The sequence below is a fragment of the Microtus oregoni genome, unplaced genomic scaffold (genome assembly GCF_018167655.1).
Source record: "Microtus oregoni isolate MIOR12 unplaced genomic scaffold, Mior012 000016F_ref0000370, whole genome shotgun sequence".
In the NCBI taxonomy this organism is placed as follows: Eukaryota; Metazoa; Chordata; class Mammalia; order Rodentia; family Cricetidae; genus Microtus; species Microtus oregoni.
The window spans coordinates 35066082-35081833 of NW_024543075.1; the positions used below are offsets into that span (position 1 = coordinate 35066082).

The following is a 15752-nucleotide window of genomic DNA, read 5'->3' on the forward strand; positions in this document are numbered from 1 at the left end:
TCTGTCATGTGTAGAGGACACTATCTAACATCAGGTTTCCTAGGTCTCTGGCTCTTATAATCTCCATACCACTCTTTTCTTCCAGTGTCTCTGAGTCTGAGGTGTAGAAGTTGCCTTGAAGAAGTGTCATTGGAGGTTAGACACCCAATAGTCACTTAGTCTCTGTTAATAGTCTTTGTCTGTTGCAAAAAGTAGTTTGATGAGTAAAGCTACACTTACTTGTGGGTATTTATTGTGGTATGCTTATGAATGCATGAGTGTATCCAGGTGTGCTTGCACATGCAGGTGCGTGTGGAGGACAGAGAGTGACATCACAGTATCATTCCCAATAGCTCCTCTACCTTATTTGTTAGACACTTTAGACAGGATCTCACCAAACCTGGAAGTACCAATTTGTCTAGGCTTGCTAGCTACTTAACCCTAGGGAATCCCATGTCTTTTTTTTTTTTTCTGCATAGTGCCCTTATTGTGCAGAAACAAAAAACTTTCTGCAGATTGTCTTTGACTATTTCATCAACAGAAAAGTATCACACAATTGACTTCACAGCACAAAAAGCTACATGTGCTTAAGGTAGAATCTTCTAGAGGGTAGAGGAGTTTCCATTTTAGCTATGATTTTTCTCTGTCCTCAAAGCTAACTACTCTAAAGCAATGAGGACAGGCATTAGAAGTGTGCCTTGCGTCGCACTAAAGTAGGACAGGGTGGGCAAAGCCCAGCCTTTCAAAGTCACCTACTTGTTGTAGCAGAGACAAAGGATTTGACAGGAGACCAGACCACAGCCTCGCCTCTGTACCTGGCTTCACATGTAGGACACACATCACTACTGCAGGTGTCAAGCAAGAGGTTCATGGAACATAATAACCAGGACATGCACAGTTCCTCTTACTTGACAATAGAGTTGTAGCAAGCTTTTATTTCTTTCCCTTGTCCCAAGAGCCTGCCTTGTGGTACCTAGGAGAAGATCCTGTCGACACTGGCCGTTACAAGTCATTTCTGACAGCCAGTACAACACAGCTCAGAGCCTCCTTATAGCCTCGTGGACTCCCATGTCACCTCCATCCATGTGAACTGAACTCTTCCCCGCCATACACTAAGATTTGTAACAGCCAGTGTCAACAGGAATCCCATGTCTTATCCATATCCAGCACTGGGCTTGTAGCACGTATTACCATACCCAGCTTTTTATGTGGGTGTTAGGGATCTGAACCCAGTTGTGCCATCTCTTCAGCCCCAAATGCTGACCTTTAGACAGGCTGCCTGTAATACTCATTAGAAACAGCTTTTAGCAGTCGGGCGGTGGTGGCACACATCTTTAATCTCAGCAGAGAGGTAGGAGGATCTTTGTGAATTCGAGGCCATCCTGGTCTACAAGAGCTAGTTCCAGGACAAGCTCCAAAGCTACAGAGAAACCCTGTCTTGAAAAACTAAAGAAAAATGAAACAGCTTTTAGCAAATACAGTTATGATTGAAACTTATCTTGATCTGGCAAGATCCTATTGCTGCTTTTGAGACTGAGAAGCACTGCCCAGGCCTTTAATTCCAGCACTCGAGAGGCAGAGGCAAGTAGATCTCTTGAGTCCAAGGCTAGCATTTTTATAGAGAGAGTTCTAGGACAGCCAGGGCTACACAGAGAAAGCCTGCCTAGGGGAGGAGGCATTGAGCAGCATGAGTGGGACTGCCTGGTATACTGGGGCACAAGCCTACTTTCTGTCAGTATGAGCTGGCTCCACAGAGGCTGCAGACAGCTTGTCTAAGTAAGATAGGCTGAAAACAGTGAAACAATGATTCCCCTTCCCAGTCATCCATATTCCTTTGTCCAGGACCCTGCTGATGAGCTGATAAAAATAAGGTGAAAATTGGGTCTAGTAGTTCAGCATCTTGGAAGCTAAAACAGGAAGAGCCCAGCAGGTTCAGGCCCAGCTCCCCAACCCCCACACTACCTAATGAATTCCAGACCAGATTGAGCTGCAGTGTTAAGTTCCTGTGTCAAAACACCAAGAAAAAAAAAATGTTACAAGGCACATTCCTCCCCGTTCCTTTAGCATATGAAGGGATCTTTCTTTTTCTAGATTGTGTGATCTGTAAACAAGGCTGACATTGAACTCATGGTCCTCCTGCCTCTACTTCCCAAGTGTTGGTTGAAAGGATAACAAAAGGCAAAGTGGGTACCTTTCAGTGGGCCCTGCGAAGGTATGCCATGAGCAGCAGTGTTAATGCAAGAGGTTTGTTGGGGAGGTATTGTATACATAATAAATAAACCGTTTTTTTTTTAAATATTTGGCTTTAAATTGTGGTAGTGATCTTCCCCACCAGTGGGATTAATGGAGATTTAAGCATTTGTCAGATGAATGGCCAGAGGTCTCCATCATATTTCAGCTAAGCATTCTATAACGTGACTTTTACTTTTCTGTTTGACTCTTACTCTTGGTTTGTGTGTTTCAGGTTCACATCCAGTATCCAACTGAGTTTGAATTCAATCTCTATTACCTAAAGTTCTTGGCTTTCCATTATGTGTCTAATCGCTTTAAAACATTTCTTCTGGATTCAGACTATGAAAGATTAGAGCATGGTATGTATTTCTATGCCTCTGTTCTATCTTGTTGTTGTTAGTTTTGCATGCTTTCAGTGGAAACTTGAGTGATGTAAGTGATTCCAAATAAGATTTGAGTGTGGAGTGATCTGAGTAACACTCCTAGGGCAGTCTGTTCTCTCTCAGCCATTAGTTACAGCAAGTGCTCGATCGTGTCTTGCCTTTGTAAAGCTAAAAATGCTCACTGTTTGGCACCTTCAATCACTACCACTGTGTAGGAGACATGTTTAATTCATAGTATTTCCATTCATGTCCACTCTGATAGAAAGGAACCTGTCCATGGTTGTAACATGAGGGCCTACTTGTTGAAGTTTCTGTTCCACCCCGTACCCCACAGCCAGCAAGCCCAAAGAAAATCACACAGAGATCTCCATAAGTTATAAAACTGATTGGCCCATTAGCTCTGACTTCTTATTAGCTCTTGTAGCTTATATTAACTATTGTTCTTATCTATGTTAGTCACATGGCTCGGTACCTTTCTCAGCAGGGTAGCTCACATCCTGCTTCTTCGGTGGTCTAGGCTGGACTGGGAGGAATGGGCTTTCTCCTTCCTAGAATTCTCCTGTTCTCATTGCCCCGCCTCTACCTCCTGTGTGGTTGACCCACCTATACTTCCTGCATGGCCAATCAGCATTTATTTAAAATATGATTGAAAGAATACAGACAATTTCCTGCACCACATGGTGACAGTTTGGTGACCAGCCCGTGAAGAAGGCTCCAAACCAAACATACCAAAGTTAAATTCTAGCACCACCGCTTACCAGCTGTACTAGGACCATCTCTGAGCCTCAGCCTTCTCAACTGTAATGTGGGGACAGTGATAGGGTACAATAGGATCATAGTGACCACAGGAGGAAGCAGTGGTCAGTTTCTCAGCACAGTTGTTAGCATAAAATAATCCCTTGAGGAATTCTAGATATCAGTATCGTTATTACAATTTCTAAAAGCTATAACATTTATTTAAAAAAAATAGGTTCTGAGAAACTATGAAAATATTTCCCAGGAGTTGTTAGGAAAATGGGAAATGTCTGACAAATTTTTGTTAGGACAAGTCAAAAAAAGTCAGCCCTTGTTCCAGGTGGCTTGGTTGGAAGAGTACTTGCCTAGTATGCATAGAGCCCTGGGTATGATTATCACCTGCATCACATAAACCAAGCATGGTGCAATATGCCTGTCATATAGCACTCAGAAGGTGGGGAATTAAAGTAAAACAGAGTTGATATTCTCAGTACTTCATATGTCACAGAGTATTTAGAAAGAGAACCCTTCACAACTAAAGCTTTACCAGTGATCTCAGTTTAAAATCTACAGTCAGGAAGTACTAGTTTCAGGGCATGTTCTTGAAATTGTCAGCTATGATGGATATTTCACTTTGGGTGAAGGAAAGAACACTGGCCAGACCACTCCCATCCTGTTTGTTCTTCAGACGTGTGTGTGTGTGTGTGTGTGTGTGTGTGTGTGTGTGTGTGTGTACCTCATATCACAGTCAGAAATAGTGTCCTAAGCAGCATGTGGAGAGAAGGTAATCAGAGCTAGTGACAGCTGCCTATGACAGGGTCACTGTTATCACTAAAGGGCACATTATATGCATATATGGCTGTCAGAGAGATACAGAACTGCTCAGCAAATTACCTTTACTCCATGTGATATGGCCAAAGCCCAGGCCAGAACCCAAGGTCCCTGCTCCCAGATGATGACTCTAGTTAGAGAAACATTAGAATCTGGTGTGGCATTTCTCAGACTTGACTAGAATCATCTGGGGACATCCAGGCAGCACCTCCAGCCAGTTTAGTCAGAACCTGAGGGTGGGACCAGGCAGCCAGAGCTTTTGAAAGCTCCAAGTGATTCTACCATGTTGCCAAGGTTGAGTGCTCCACTGCTCCAGCAGGGGTCAGAAAATATGACAATGGGTGAACAGTTTCGTCCCTCAGCCGCAGGTCCCTCATCTGAGAACTGACCAAGGCTTTCTGTCCCATCTATGTTCTAAAAGAGATTAAACAGAACGATTAAAGGAATTGGATAAGAGAATGTTTTACTAAACCTGTTGACAGAGTGAAAATAAAATTGTTTCATCCTGTGTCTTACACATTTTTCATAAACCACCTAGAATGTCAGAACCAAAGGACCTCTCCAGACCCCTCTCTGGACCCACCATCTAACCTGGTTTAATTTATATGCCAGTGTAGTCTGGATTGCCTAATTGGAATCTGTCCCTGCTGGGCAGACTCACCAATTATGAGGCCTACTCTGTGAAGTCCTAGTTACCAGCAGCTGTGGGAACTCTCCTCTACCAGCCACTGCTGATGAACCTCAGTCACAACTGTCAAGGCTTCATCAGAAATTCTCCACTGTCTTGAAAGAGTATATTACTGTTTTGGAATTGGACCATAATAGGACTTGATGATAGTGTCTGATGGTTCAAATATTTTTTAAATGTTTGTTTATATTTAAATTGTTCCCTGTGTATGTACATGTTACTCTGAAATAGTCATTTGGATAGTGTAAGAAAAGCCTATTGTCCATAGTTCCAGTCCATGGGTAGCAACAGGGTAGAGGAGTGTGTCCTGAGAAACAGGGCTACCGTGTACCCTCTCCCATTGTCCTGTCTAAAGTCTATCACAGAGCTTGCTTGGTGATGCTGTGTCAGGACCCTGCAGTTAGGAGAGAAGGAAGGAAGAACAAGGTAGAAAAGAAACAGTCAGTCTTGGGGCCCACAGGTTACATAATTTTGTACAACCTTGGGCCTGAGGTGGTCTCTTGTGGTAAAAAGTTAGCTTTTAACAGGATCACCTCATACAAAGTGAAGTAGCACTGCCTCACCCTAGCGTATTTATATCCCCCATTAAGAACACAGAATATGCAGCCAGGCATGGTGACATTACCATGCACTCAGGAGACAGAGGCAAGCAGATCTGAGTTCGAGTCCAGGCTGGTCTACATACCTAGTTCCAGGACAACCAGCACTACACAGTGAAACCCTGGAGGATGGGGGAATATCAGAATTTAAGTTCATATTATCAGTTAAGGAGACAGAACACGCCCTCTGTCTTTCTGAGTCTCTGTGACTGTCATTTGTGGAAGTAAATGTTACCCAAGAATATGTTTTCAATTGCTTCATAATAAACAAGTTTATTAAAGAAACAGAAAATTAAATCTTCAGCTAAGCTGTAGGAGTTAACTAGGTCCATTTTCTGTGTAGCCTGTCTCCTTTGTGGTAGTGCGTTCAGAAGCAGGACGTGAGTGGGACAGCTCTGCCAAGACCCTGTCCCACATTTCCTACAGACTTGACACGCTTGTCCCTGGTTTTGTTGGCAGTTAGCTTTTAAGATTTCTGCACATTTGTTGCTGCTTTCAGAAACATAAGATATATATTCTCTTCTATATGTTTCATACTTTTAGGCAAAACTTCAATTTCTTTCCATTTTTTGATGGATTTTTTTTAATTACAGGAACTTTATTTGATGATAAAGGTGACAAACATGCCAAGAAAGGAGTTTGTATTTGGGAGTGTATTGACAAAATGCACAAGCGGAGTCCCGTTTTCTTCAATTACTTATACTCACCAGTGGAAATAGAGGTAGAGTTAAATCATTTGTATCTTTTTTTCTGAATGTTGTATATAAAAGTTTCTCTTCACTTTATTATGTGTAAACATTTGATGGGGTTTCATACCAAAGGTATTTAAAAGTTTGAGACAGCATAGATTTGGGTTGTAATGGAAGTGGAGACTGTTTACTAAATACTTGATGCAAATACTAGGGCTGTTCCCCAAAACTTAGAAGGGATAATGTCAACACAATCAAAGCAAAGCAACTTTGCCTGTGTAGGATTAAAGGTGTGCCGCCAGCCATGCCACAACTGAAGAATCTTAAATGCTTTAGTATATAGTAAACCTGAGACAGAGCCTTAAGGGAGGCACTGACATTTAGAACCCAGCCCAGAGGATGGCATATCTCAGGGCAGCAAGGCTTGGTCATATGTATCTGCATGACCTAGGCATGCAACAGGCAGGTTTAACCACATGAAGCTGATGCTGGGAACTCAGATCTTCTGTAAGAACATTAAATATTCTTAATAACTAAACCCTCTCTCCAACCCATAATTTCATCTTCTAAATAATTTCTGGAACTCAGTGTGGTAGCATATAACTCTAATCCTGTCACTTAAGTGATAGACACAGGAAGATCACAGGTTTGAAGCCAGCCAGGATTGCATAGCAAGACTGTCTCAAAAACATCAGCAGAATTACTAGATGGGAACTGTTCAGTGCCATACATAAATCAGATACTTGAAGGCTGGGCAGGATTGGTTCCTGCCCTAGGCCATGCATTTAGAACTCTATTTGACCTTTCTCTGGTGGGACCTTCACCAAGAAACAAAATGCTCATTTTTAGGTAGCCCCTCCTCATCCAATCTTTGCTCTGGGTACTCCACATCCCTGGTCTGAATCCAGATCACTCACCAGGTTACTTGACCAAGTCAGCCTGCCATGTCAGTGCATGAGTCCCAAGACCCAGAGAAATCAAGTAGCTGCCTCACAAGGACGGAGAGGAGTGTGGCTTAGTGGCCTAGGATATACACAAATGTTCATGCAAGGTCAAGGTGGGAGGAGAAGGAGGTTAAACCAAGGTCTGTAAACTGGGAATATATCTCTCTCTGTGTGCTACTACTTCCTAGTATAGAATTATGAAGAAGCCAAGAACCCTTTATTTGAACCTGGCCTTCCAAATCATTAGGGGGTTACATTTGTTGGGGAAGGAGGATAAATATGTTTTATTTAATGCTCTCTTCATGTATAAGTTTTAAGTATTTAGGTGAATTTATATACTTGCCCTGCAGTATTTAGGTGAATTTATATACTTGCCCTGCACTCTGCAAATGTATGTATCAAGTACTTCAGGGTCAAGATAAAATTACATTTCAGAATTCTCTTTAAACAGGCCCTGAAGCCTAATGTAAGTGTCTCCAGCCTCAAGAAGTGGGATTACTACACAGAGGAGACTCTGTCTGCAGGTCCTTCATACGACTGGATGATGCTGACCCCCAAGCATTTTCCTCCCGAAGAGTTGGATATGGCTGGAGGAGCTGGGCCCCAGAGTCAAAGGAGAACAGTGTGGCCATGCTATGATGACATCAGCTGCAGCCAGCCAGATGCCCTCACCAGACTTTTCAGTGTAAGTCAGAAATATGTAGACACATCTACAGGCACTCGGCCCCAGAGGACAGCTTAGACTGGCTTGCATATTTACATCTGTAATGGCTCCCTTACTCTGGGCTGTGTCATAGTTAATACTCTGAATCTGAAGAATCCAGCCTTGATTCTGTGCAGCAGTGGACACCACACTAACTATTGGCAAAGTTACCCACAAAAGTGACTTTGCAGTGCAAAAGGAAGCAAGTGAGAAAAGAGCATTTCCCTTCCAGCGTTAGCTGCCTAGGCTGTTGGAATTAGGTCTGGCAGTGGCTTTTGAGGGTGCTTTACTTCCCTTTGTTAGAAGTATGGGTAGCTGATGGCCTGATGGGACACCTTCTGCAAGGCATGTTCTGGAGTGAAGCCATCCTGACAGTGGACTCCCAGGACAGTGCTGTTCTGACTTGGGTCTCTGTTTTCAAGCCAGGAAGGATAAGCTGCAGTGGTGGCTGCCCTGAGCCCCTGTCAGAGGGAAGTCATTTTCATTAGCATCTCTTGGGTTATTCTTTGCACATCTGGTTTGAGTCACCAAAGTCGAGGGCTACTCTGTCAAGAAAGACTTAACTGCTGCAGCCATTAGGGTTGGGACATAGGCCCACAGTTGGCCAGTAGCTTTGGTCATCAGATTTCCGACAGGCTGTCCAAGAGTGAAGAAGGTGTTTGAGACACACACACACCGTGTCTTGTTATTTAAATCAATCTGTTCAAAAAAAACCTTCTGAGTCCTAATAAATCATCAAATCCAGCTATCCTCCAGCAATGTTGTTCATCTGGGCCCAGCACAGGGGAAACCTGCATCTCCAGGCACATCCTGGCCCTCCATAAAATATTCGCCTGTCAAAATGTCCTTTTCATTTCTTTACAGGAAATTGAAAAATTGGAGCATAAATTGAACCAAACTCCTGAGAAATGGCACCAGCTATGGGAAAAAGTAACCATGGACCTTAAGGAAGAGCCAAGAACAGATCATGTGAGTTGGCAACGCCCCCTGAGCTTTGGAGGGTGCTAGGTCAGATGGAGCCCACAGCTCATAACCCAGAGAAAGTGGTAGAGAGGGGTCATGCCCTAGAGCTTCAAGGCAGAATGGTCCAGATGACCGAATGCTTCCTGAATGTCTCACTCTCCACAGTGACATAATGCACATGTTTCAGGCATTGAATCCAGAGGAAATTACTGGGTTCTCTCTATCTCGGTGCCATTGTGGTCTCTTCTGACCTACCACAAGGGACAGGGAATGCCAGGCCCATGTTTGCTCCAGAGAAACTAGCAAAGAGAAATACTGTAAGATGACAGACAACATATGCTACTTTCTATTGCCCAAACTTCCTTTTCTGTTTCCTTCCTGTAGCTCATACCCCATTTCCTATTTCTGAGATTAGAAACATTTATCAAGCACATGATACATCCAAGGGACTAAGCCCTATGCATTCCACAGTGAGCAAGTTTTGTACCTCATGCACAAGGGGGAATGCAGAGAAGTCTCACAGCTACTAACTGGCAGGGCCACCACTCATATCCACAGCAGACTGACTCCCAGCCCAGCACAGGGAAGCGAGGACACATGGTGTTCTGAAGAGCATTTCAGGGAGAAGAGACAAGGCAAGTGGTCTGAGAAGGCCCTTGATAAAAGAGCCTCTGGACTCCACCTTACCTTCACATGACTCTTCAGGAGCTGTTGCCACCTGGGGCCTTTTACCCCAGAAAATTAAAATTGTTTCTAGATTTTTTTTAATTATGAAAGTAGGATGTATATTTTAAAAATAACAATACACAGAACATTACCAAGAGATGAAAATGACCCACAGTGTATAAACGTAGAAATACAAGATTTACTGGATGTGATATTTACAACCTGCCTTCTTGTTGACATACATGCCATTCATATGTGTCATTTTGGTTGCTGTCTAGAACTCCATTGTAAAGAAATAATAGTTGTTTGTTTGTTTTTGTTTTTTTACCAGTTCCCCAAATAATGGGTATTAGGTTATTTCTACTTCTCATTTAAAAACAGAAACAGATGAATGTTCAACATGTGTTAGCTCACTAGTCAGTTGTTACCCTGAGATACATTTGTATAAATGAAATTATCAGGCCAATCTCTAAGCCGTGGGGAAACTTTCCTAGCTCATGTTTTGTCTTTTTCAGTCCCAAAGACACTCACTGGGGTCCCCAGGACTCATGTCTACCAACGTGCCTTCCTATCAGAAGAGGCCTGTGCTGCACCCCCTGGACCGCAGCACTGGCGAGGATCAAAATGCCACCATCGCCCCATCCAATGGTGTAGAGCACAGGGCAGCCACGCTTTACAGCCAGTACACATCCAAGAATGATGAGAACAGGTGATACTGCTGGGTCCTGACTGTTAGCCCGAGCCAGCCCTGTGCAAACAGCCTTGACAGACTTGGATTTGCTTTCATTCTGTGGGGTTTAGGTTTTTCTTAAAATGCCTTGTTTAGATGTTCTGGGGGTGGGGATCAGTCTTTGAGAGAATGCATGTCAGGCAATACTTTTTCAGTGGCACCATCAGAAATCCCACTTATCCTGGCTCAAAGAAAAGGAATTTAGTCATGTAAACTAGGGATGCCAAGGACGTGCTAGAAGTGCCTCACACAGCATTGTCAGACTTCTCTTTCCAGCTCAGTTTTCCCTTGGTGTTACAGCATTCCTCGCATAGCAGAAAGCATGGAAACCATGAATTCCTAACCAGGGGAGTGTGGTGGTCCCAGCAGAAGGAGTCAGTCTTTCCCCCAAAGGGCTAGGGATAAAACTCCAGGGAGAGCTTTCATTAGGGAGACAGAAACTTGATAGACAAAAGGTAGTGTGTAATGAAGTCAGAAGAAACTGTCTTGTTGCCTTCTAGATCCTTTGAAGGAACACTGTACAAAAGAGGAGCATTGCTGAAGGGTTGGAAACCCCGTTGGTTTGTTTTAGATGTAACAAAACATCAGGTAAGACCCAAAAAACTACTGTCTAGGCTCACCTCAAGACCTACGTATGTGTTCCTCACCTTTGTAGATGGTGGCTTTTCCAAGGCCCAAAATGTCCCTGAGCCCTGGAAGTAATTGTTGGAAGTAAATTTTAAAGCAGCCTCTACCCAGAGCCCTGCATGCTCAGAGCACTAGAACTCTTAATGCATAATCGTCTCCTCTTTAACACCCAGGTCTGGAAGCTTCTGGGAGCTTTAGCCTGTTCCGTGCACATATGAGCTGTGTGCTCCCTCTCTCCCATGGTATAGCTGTCCATTTTTGCTGCAGAAAACATCCGGTTATGATGAATCTATCTGACATTTATTACAGCCCACCTCACTGTACTGGGAACTGCTTTTCTTCGCCACCTGGGTTCACCACCTGGGGTTCACAGCAGGCTAGATTAGACGTTCACTAAGAACTCTTTGGCATGCTTTGCTATTGTCGTAGCTGCTACAGGTTAGACTTCCATCTCTTTGTGTCACGACCACCTCGTCCAGCAAGGATGACGGGACACCGGAGCTCTTCTTACAGGCAGTTTTATTCAGGACCTTTGACAATCTTCTGAAGAAATCTCTCCCTGGGCAAACCTCCCCTAGCCCTTAAGTAGGCCTGGGCTACCAACCCTGGATAGCCACGTGGGCGCCGTTCATTGGTCCACACTCACGCAAGCAGCTTGTCAGCGGGTGATGTTCGCTAGGGTCTGGCCTTAGCCAAATAAGGAGAGCACTCGCTTTCGGGATCGCGGATGGCGGAAGCCAGTGCCATCTTTTAGGTGCGGCTCCACGCAGCTCTCTACATCTCTGCCCCTGTAATCTCAAGGTACTCTTCTGTCCCAAAGCACCCTTCATTTGCAAGAGAAATGAAGCCTCTATTTCAGGCTGACTTGCTGTGGTCAGAATGCAGAGAACATTAGGAAGGACCTAAAACAGTGGTCCTCAGACTTCCCAATGCTGCAACCTTTAATACAGTTCCTCATGTTATGATGATGCCCAACCATAAAATTATTTCATTACGACTTCATACCTTAATTTTGCTACTGTTTCGGATCGTAATTTAAGTATCTGATATGTAACCCCCAAAGAGGTCACAACTCTGGCTGACCTCTACTCTAGTCTGTGCCTTGTCAGCGCTCCAGTAGGAAGACAGCAAGAGGCTCAAGGGCTTTGTTGGTGTTTTTGTTTGTTGACCCTTAAGAATATTGAGATTTTCAAGCATACAAATAGAAGCCCTTTTTACAGCTGTATTTTAAAATAATAGTGTCCCTGAAATCGTAGAACCTTTACTGTGAGGAAAAGTTTGATTAAACCACTAAATAGAACATAGAAAATTATGATTTTGCTATATTTTAAAATTGTATCAAATTATACTCATATTCTTACCAATCTTCTGGATTTCTTTAGCATGGAAGATAAATAATTTTTCCATTTAGTCCTGCTCACACCATGCCTGGAGGTAGGGATGCCGATCACAGTCCCGCTGTGCACACTGGAAGCCAGACTAGGCCAAGAAGGCTTTCACTAGCAAGCTCTTTAGCTTTTAAAATACTTCATTTCTTCTTATTCCAAAGTAATACACAGTTATTGTGCCAAATTTAAACATCTCATAAAGCTCTGACAGCCCCAGAGCCGGCAGCTAGGAGCTGTCTGTGATTTCCTTCAGCACCATTTCACACCACGTATCTGTTGCCTGCCAGCTTGCTGCTCATTTCAAAGCCTTTCTTGTCCTTTACTGTCTCATAGCTATGCCGTCACTTAGTGAGCCAGTGTTCAGTGCTGAGCTGACAGATGCAGCGCCAGTGCAGGGCACAGCATTTCCTGTTCCTGCAGGAAAGTAGAGGTGGGAGAGACGGTTCCGCAGATACTAACATTCATTTCCACCAACATCACTAAATTGTTTCTAACAAGTTCTGTTCCCAGTAACAGCATATGGGAGTCTCACTGTCTTGCTGGACATTACCGGCCACTGTAGTACTTCTCAGACTGAGAGTGGGACTCAGTCATTTCATTCGTCAGGCAAGGCTGGGGAGACTGTGGACATGTGTGGCTACGCAGTGTTTCCCTGTTACCTGCCATTGTGATCCTTGCCTCATTTCCAGGTGGGCTGTTTATCAGTGTCTAGGGATTTTTTTGTTTTTTGTTTTGTTATTATTTTTGTTTTTTCAAGAGGGTTTCTCTGTGTAGCACTAGCTGTCTTGGAACTCGCTTTGTAGACCAGGCTGGCCTCAAACCACGGAGAGCTGCCTGTCTCTGCCTCCCAAGTGCTGGGATTAAAGGTATATGCAAGAGGCAGCCAGCGTTGTTAATGCTAGGGTATTATTCCATGCGGAGTGCGCACCGAAAGCAAGGTATAGAAGAGAGATTAAATATGGTTTGGAAAATCATTTCCCCTTTCGGTGACCCATCTGTCTCTTTTTGATCCTAGCTGCGATACTATGATTCGGGGGAAGACACAAGCTGTAAAGGCCACATTGATCTGGCTGAAGTAGAAATGGTTATCCCTGCTGGCCCCAGCATGGGAGCCCCAAAGTATACAAGTGACAAGGCTTTCTTTGATGTAAGTTCACCTTTCCTACTCTGCAGCACGTCTCTCGTCACCTCCCATCATCACAGGTCCCAGAGGAGTTGATAGTCACTAGATACGGGCATGTTACGGCTCTGTATGAGTGGCAGACTAACCCCATGCCTTTCCTTTCCCACTGCCCAGAGCCTCTGTCCCTCCTCAACCTCACTACAGCACTGTCACTGCCTTAGTCTCTCTGGAGCGGGGAGAGGAAAGTTAGGTAGAGTGAAGCATGAGGAAAGCTGACATTTTCCTGGAGTTGCCTTTGAGGAAGGTGGGGGAGGGCCTCAGAACCAGCTGGCGCCTCTGGCCTCTCCCATACACAGCACCAAAGCAGAATGGTGAGAAAGCTTGAGGGGAACTGAGCCGCCCCTTTCTTCAGTTGGGGCCATAACAGAAGCCCAGAGCCAGGGAACAACATCATAGCCTGTACAGGGATGCAGAGTGTGACCTCCCACTTGATGGCACCAGCTTCATCCTAAGGATTAGTTAGTCGGGGACTAAATATCTTCTGGTTTTGCATGGCCCTTAGAATACTCCACAGTCTACCTCAAGGTGACAGATGATGTTAGAACAAGCAGTTATGTCTTAACAAGTTGGGACGAGTTTGCCACTCACACAAAGCCATAAAAAGCCTGCTTTATCTGTTCCTCTGTCATTTGGTTCTATAGCTCAAGACCAGCAAGCGTGTGTATAACTTCTGTGCTCAGGACGGACAGAGTGCCCAGCAATGGATGGACAGGATCCAGAGCTGCATCTCTGATGCCTGATGCCCATGGCTGGCCAAGCACAAAAGGTAGAGGAGCTCATCTGCCAGACAGGAGCGGACGGTGGTCATCCCAGGACTGAGGTTCTGCTTACCCTGTCTCTTCTTGAAGCAATTGCCTTGTCACACAGGTCTGGTAGGCACCCAGGCCCCTCACAGCCTCATCCCAGCTGCGGATCAGAGGAAGCTCCGAAACCAGCTGCCATCATCTCCTAGGCAAGGTAGCTACTGCCTGAGTCCTCGTAGAGGTCCTTTTTGTTCTCCAAGGTCATAATTTCCTTCCAGAACTTTTGACAACAAAAATCCAAAGCCTCCAAAGGTCATAGAATGTCCTGCATATGTTTTCCATCTGACACACCTACTTTTATGCTTAACCTTTGAAATACTCACCTCCCTGGTGCTGCCAAAAGGTGCTTTCATGGTCCCTGCCCTGCCATGGAGCTTCACTGCAGGGGACATCACCACTCAATGACAGGCTAAGAAGGAGTGCACAGGATTCTGATGGGAAAAGCAACAGTGGGCCTGGGCCAGTGCAGAAAACACTGCATCAAACCGCTGGTCTCCGAGGACCCTGTGCCTGTGTCCTGTGTCCTCTCCTATTCCTTGACAGCTTTCTGTGAAGTGACAAGCAGCAGCATGTATGACCCACAGAACATGGGAGCAAGTTGGAGACTGAGGCCAGCTGCTCACCAGCACGCACCCGGGACAAAGCTACATAACCAGCCAGCACTGCTCTGAGAAGTAAGAACTGCTCTTACACTCTCTCAGTTACAATAACCTTGTCCTTTAGCTTAAAACTCAAGGATGCGGTTCACCTCTGTGAGCCTGAGCAGCCGCTGCAGCCGCTGGGTCTCTGATGGCTTGATGGATGTGTTTGTTTTGAAATGTTAATATGTTAAATACCAAACTAATATTTCAAAATATGTATATATGATTTCTATATGCTGATTTTTCAGATAGCCTGCTTATAATTTAATAGAAAAATAGCTAAACTGATTCATAAGATTTTAGAAATAAAAGATTGTTTCCTTTTTAAAGAATAAAAACTACTTTGTAGATTAAAAATAAGTCAGATTTTCAAATTAAAAATTATCAACACACTAGAAAATAGAACTGTATTAATATATAAGAAATTGGGAAATAAAAATGAAGGAATTTTTATCATATTCATTTTATAAATTTGCCACCTGTGAAAACAGTTTTTGCACATTATTTGTATTTTTCTTTGTATATGAAATAATTTTTTGTACTTTGTAAACTATGGAGTCCATTGTACTTTCAGCTCTTTGAGACTGTGCGCACTACTGCTTTTGTAACTGGATTCTCTTAACTTTCATGAAGGCATTACAGGCCCGAAGTTCACTAACCACCCGGAATTAAATTTATTTCTTAAGAAAAACTGGCTCTTGTGTACTGTGAAGTCAGGCTCGTTCTACATTGCCCACTACTCAGGAGCAACATCCCATTTGGGCCTTGGAAGCATCAGAGATGCTGGACTGCAGCCATGAGCTTCTGGGTCCTGACACAGAAGGTCGTCCTCTCTGCTTCCCCAGTAAGCTGTGCTAGTGGCTATGCTCCTGCTTCTCTCGGGCCAGAATTTACTACCTGTGGTGGATGGCAGATCATAAAGATTGCAGGCAGAAGAAATTGAAGTTCTGGTGCATCACAGACTTTTC

At 44.1% G+C, this 15752-nt stretch overlaps 1 protein-coding gene across 3 annotated transcripts in view; it reads left to right on the forward strand.

The window, feature by feature from the left end:
- Positions 1-15469, forward strand: part of Sbf2 (SET binding factor 2) — a 411329-nt gene extending 395860 nt beyond the window's left edge. For all 3 annotated transcript variants that reach the window (XM_041666238.1, XM_041666239.1, XM_041666240.1), the window contains 8 exons: positions 2444-2570; positions 6041-6168; positions 7532-7765; positions 8648-8752; positions 9928-10121; positions 10643-10730; positions 13173-13304; positions 13982-15469. In XM_041666238.1, coding sequence (XP_041522172.1) covers positions 2444-2570; positions 6041-6168; positions 7532-7765; positions 8648-8752; positions 9928-10121; positions 10643-10730; positions 13173-13304; positions 13982-14080 — 1107 coding nt within the window. In that variant the 3' untranslated portion in view covers positions 14081-15469. The remainder of the gene's footprint in view (positions 1-2443; positions 2571-6040; positions 6169-7531; positions 7766-8647; positions 8753-9927; positions 10122-10642; positions 10731-13172; positions 13305-13981) is intronic.
- Positions 15470-15752: the final 283 nt, after the last annotated feature.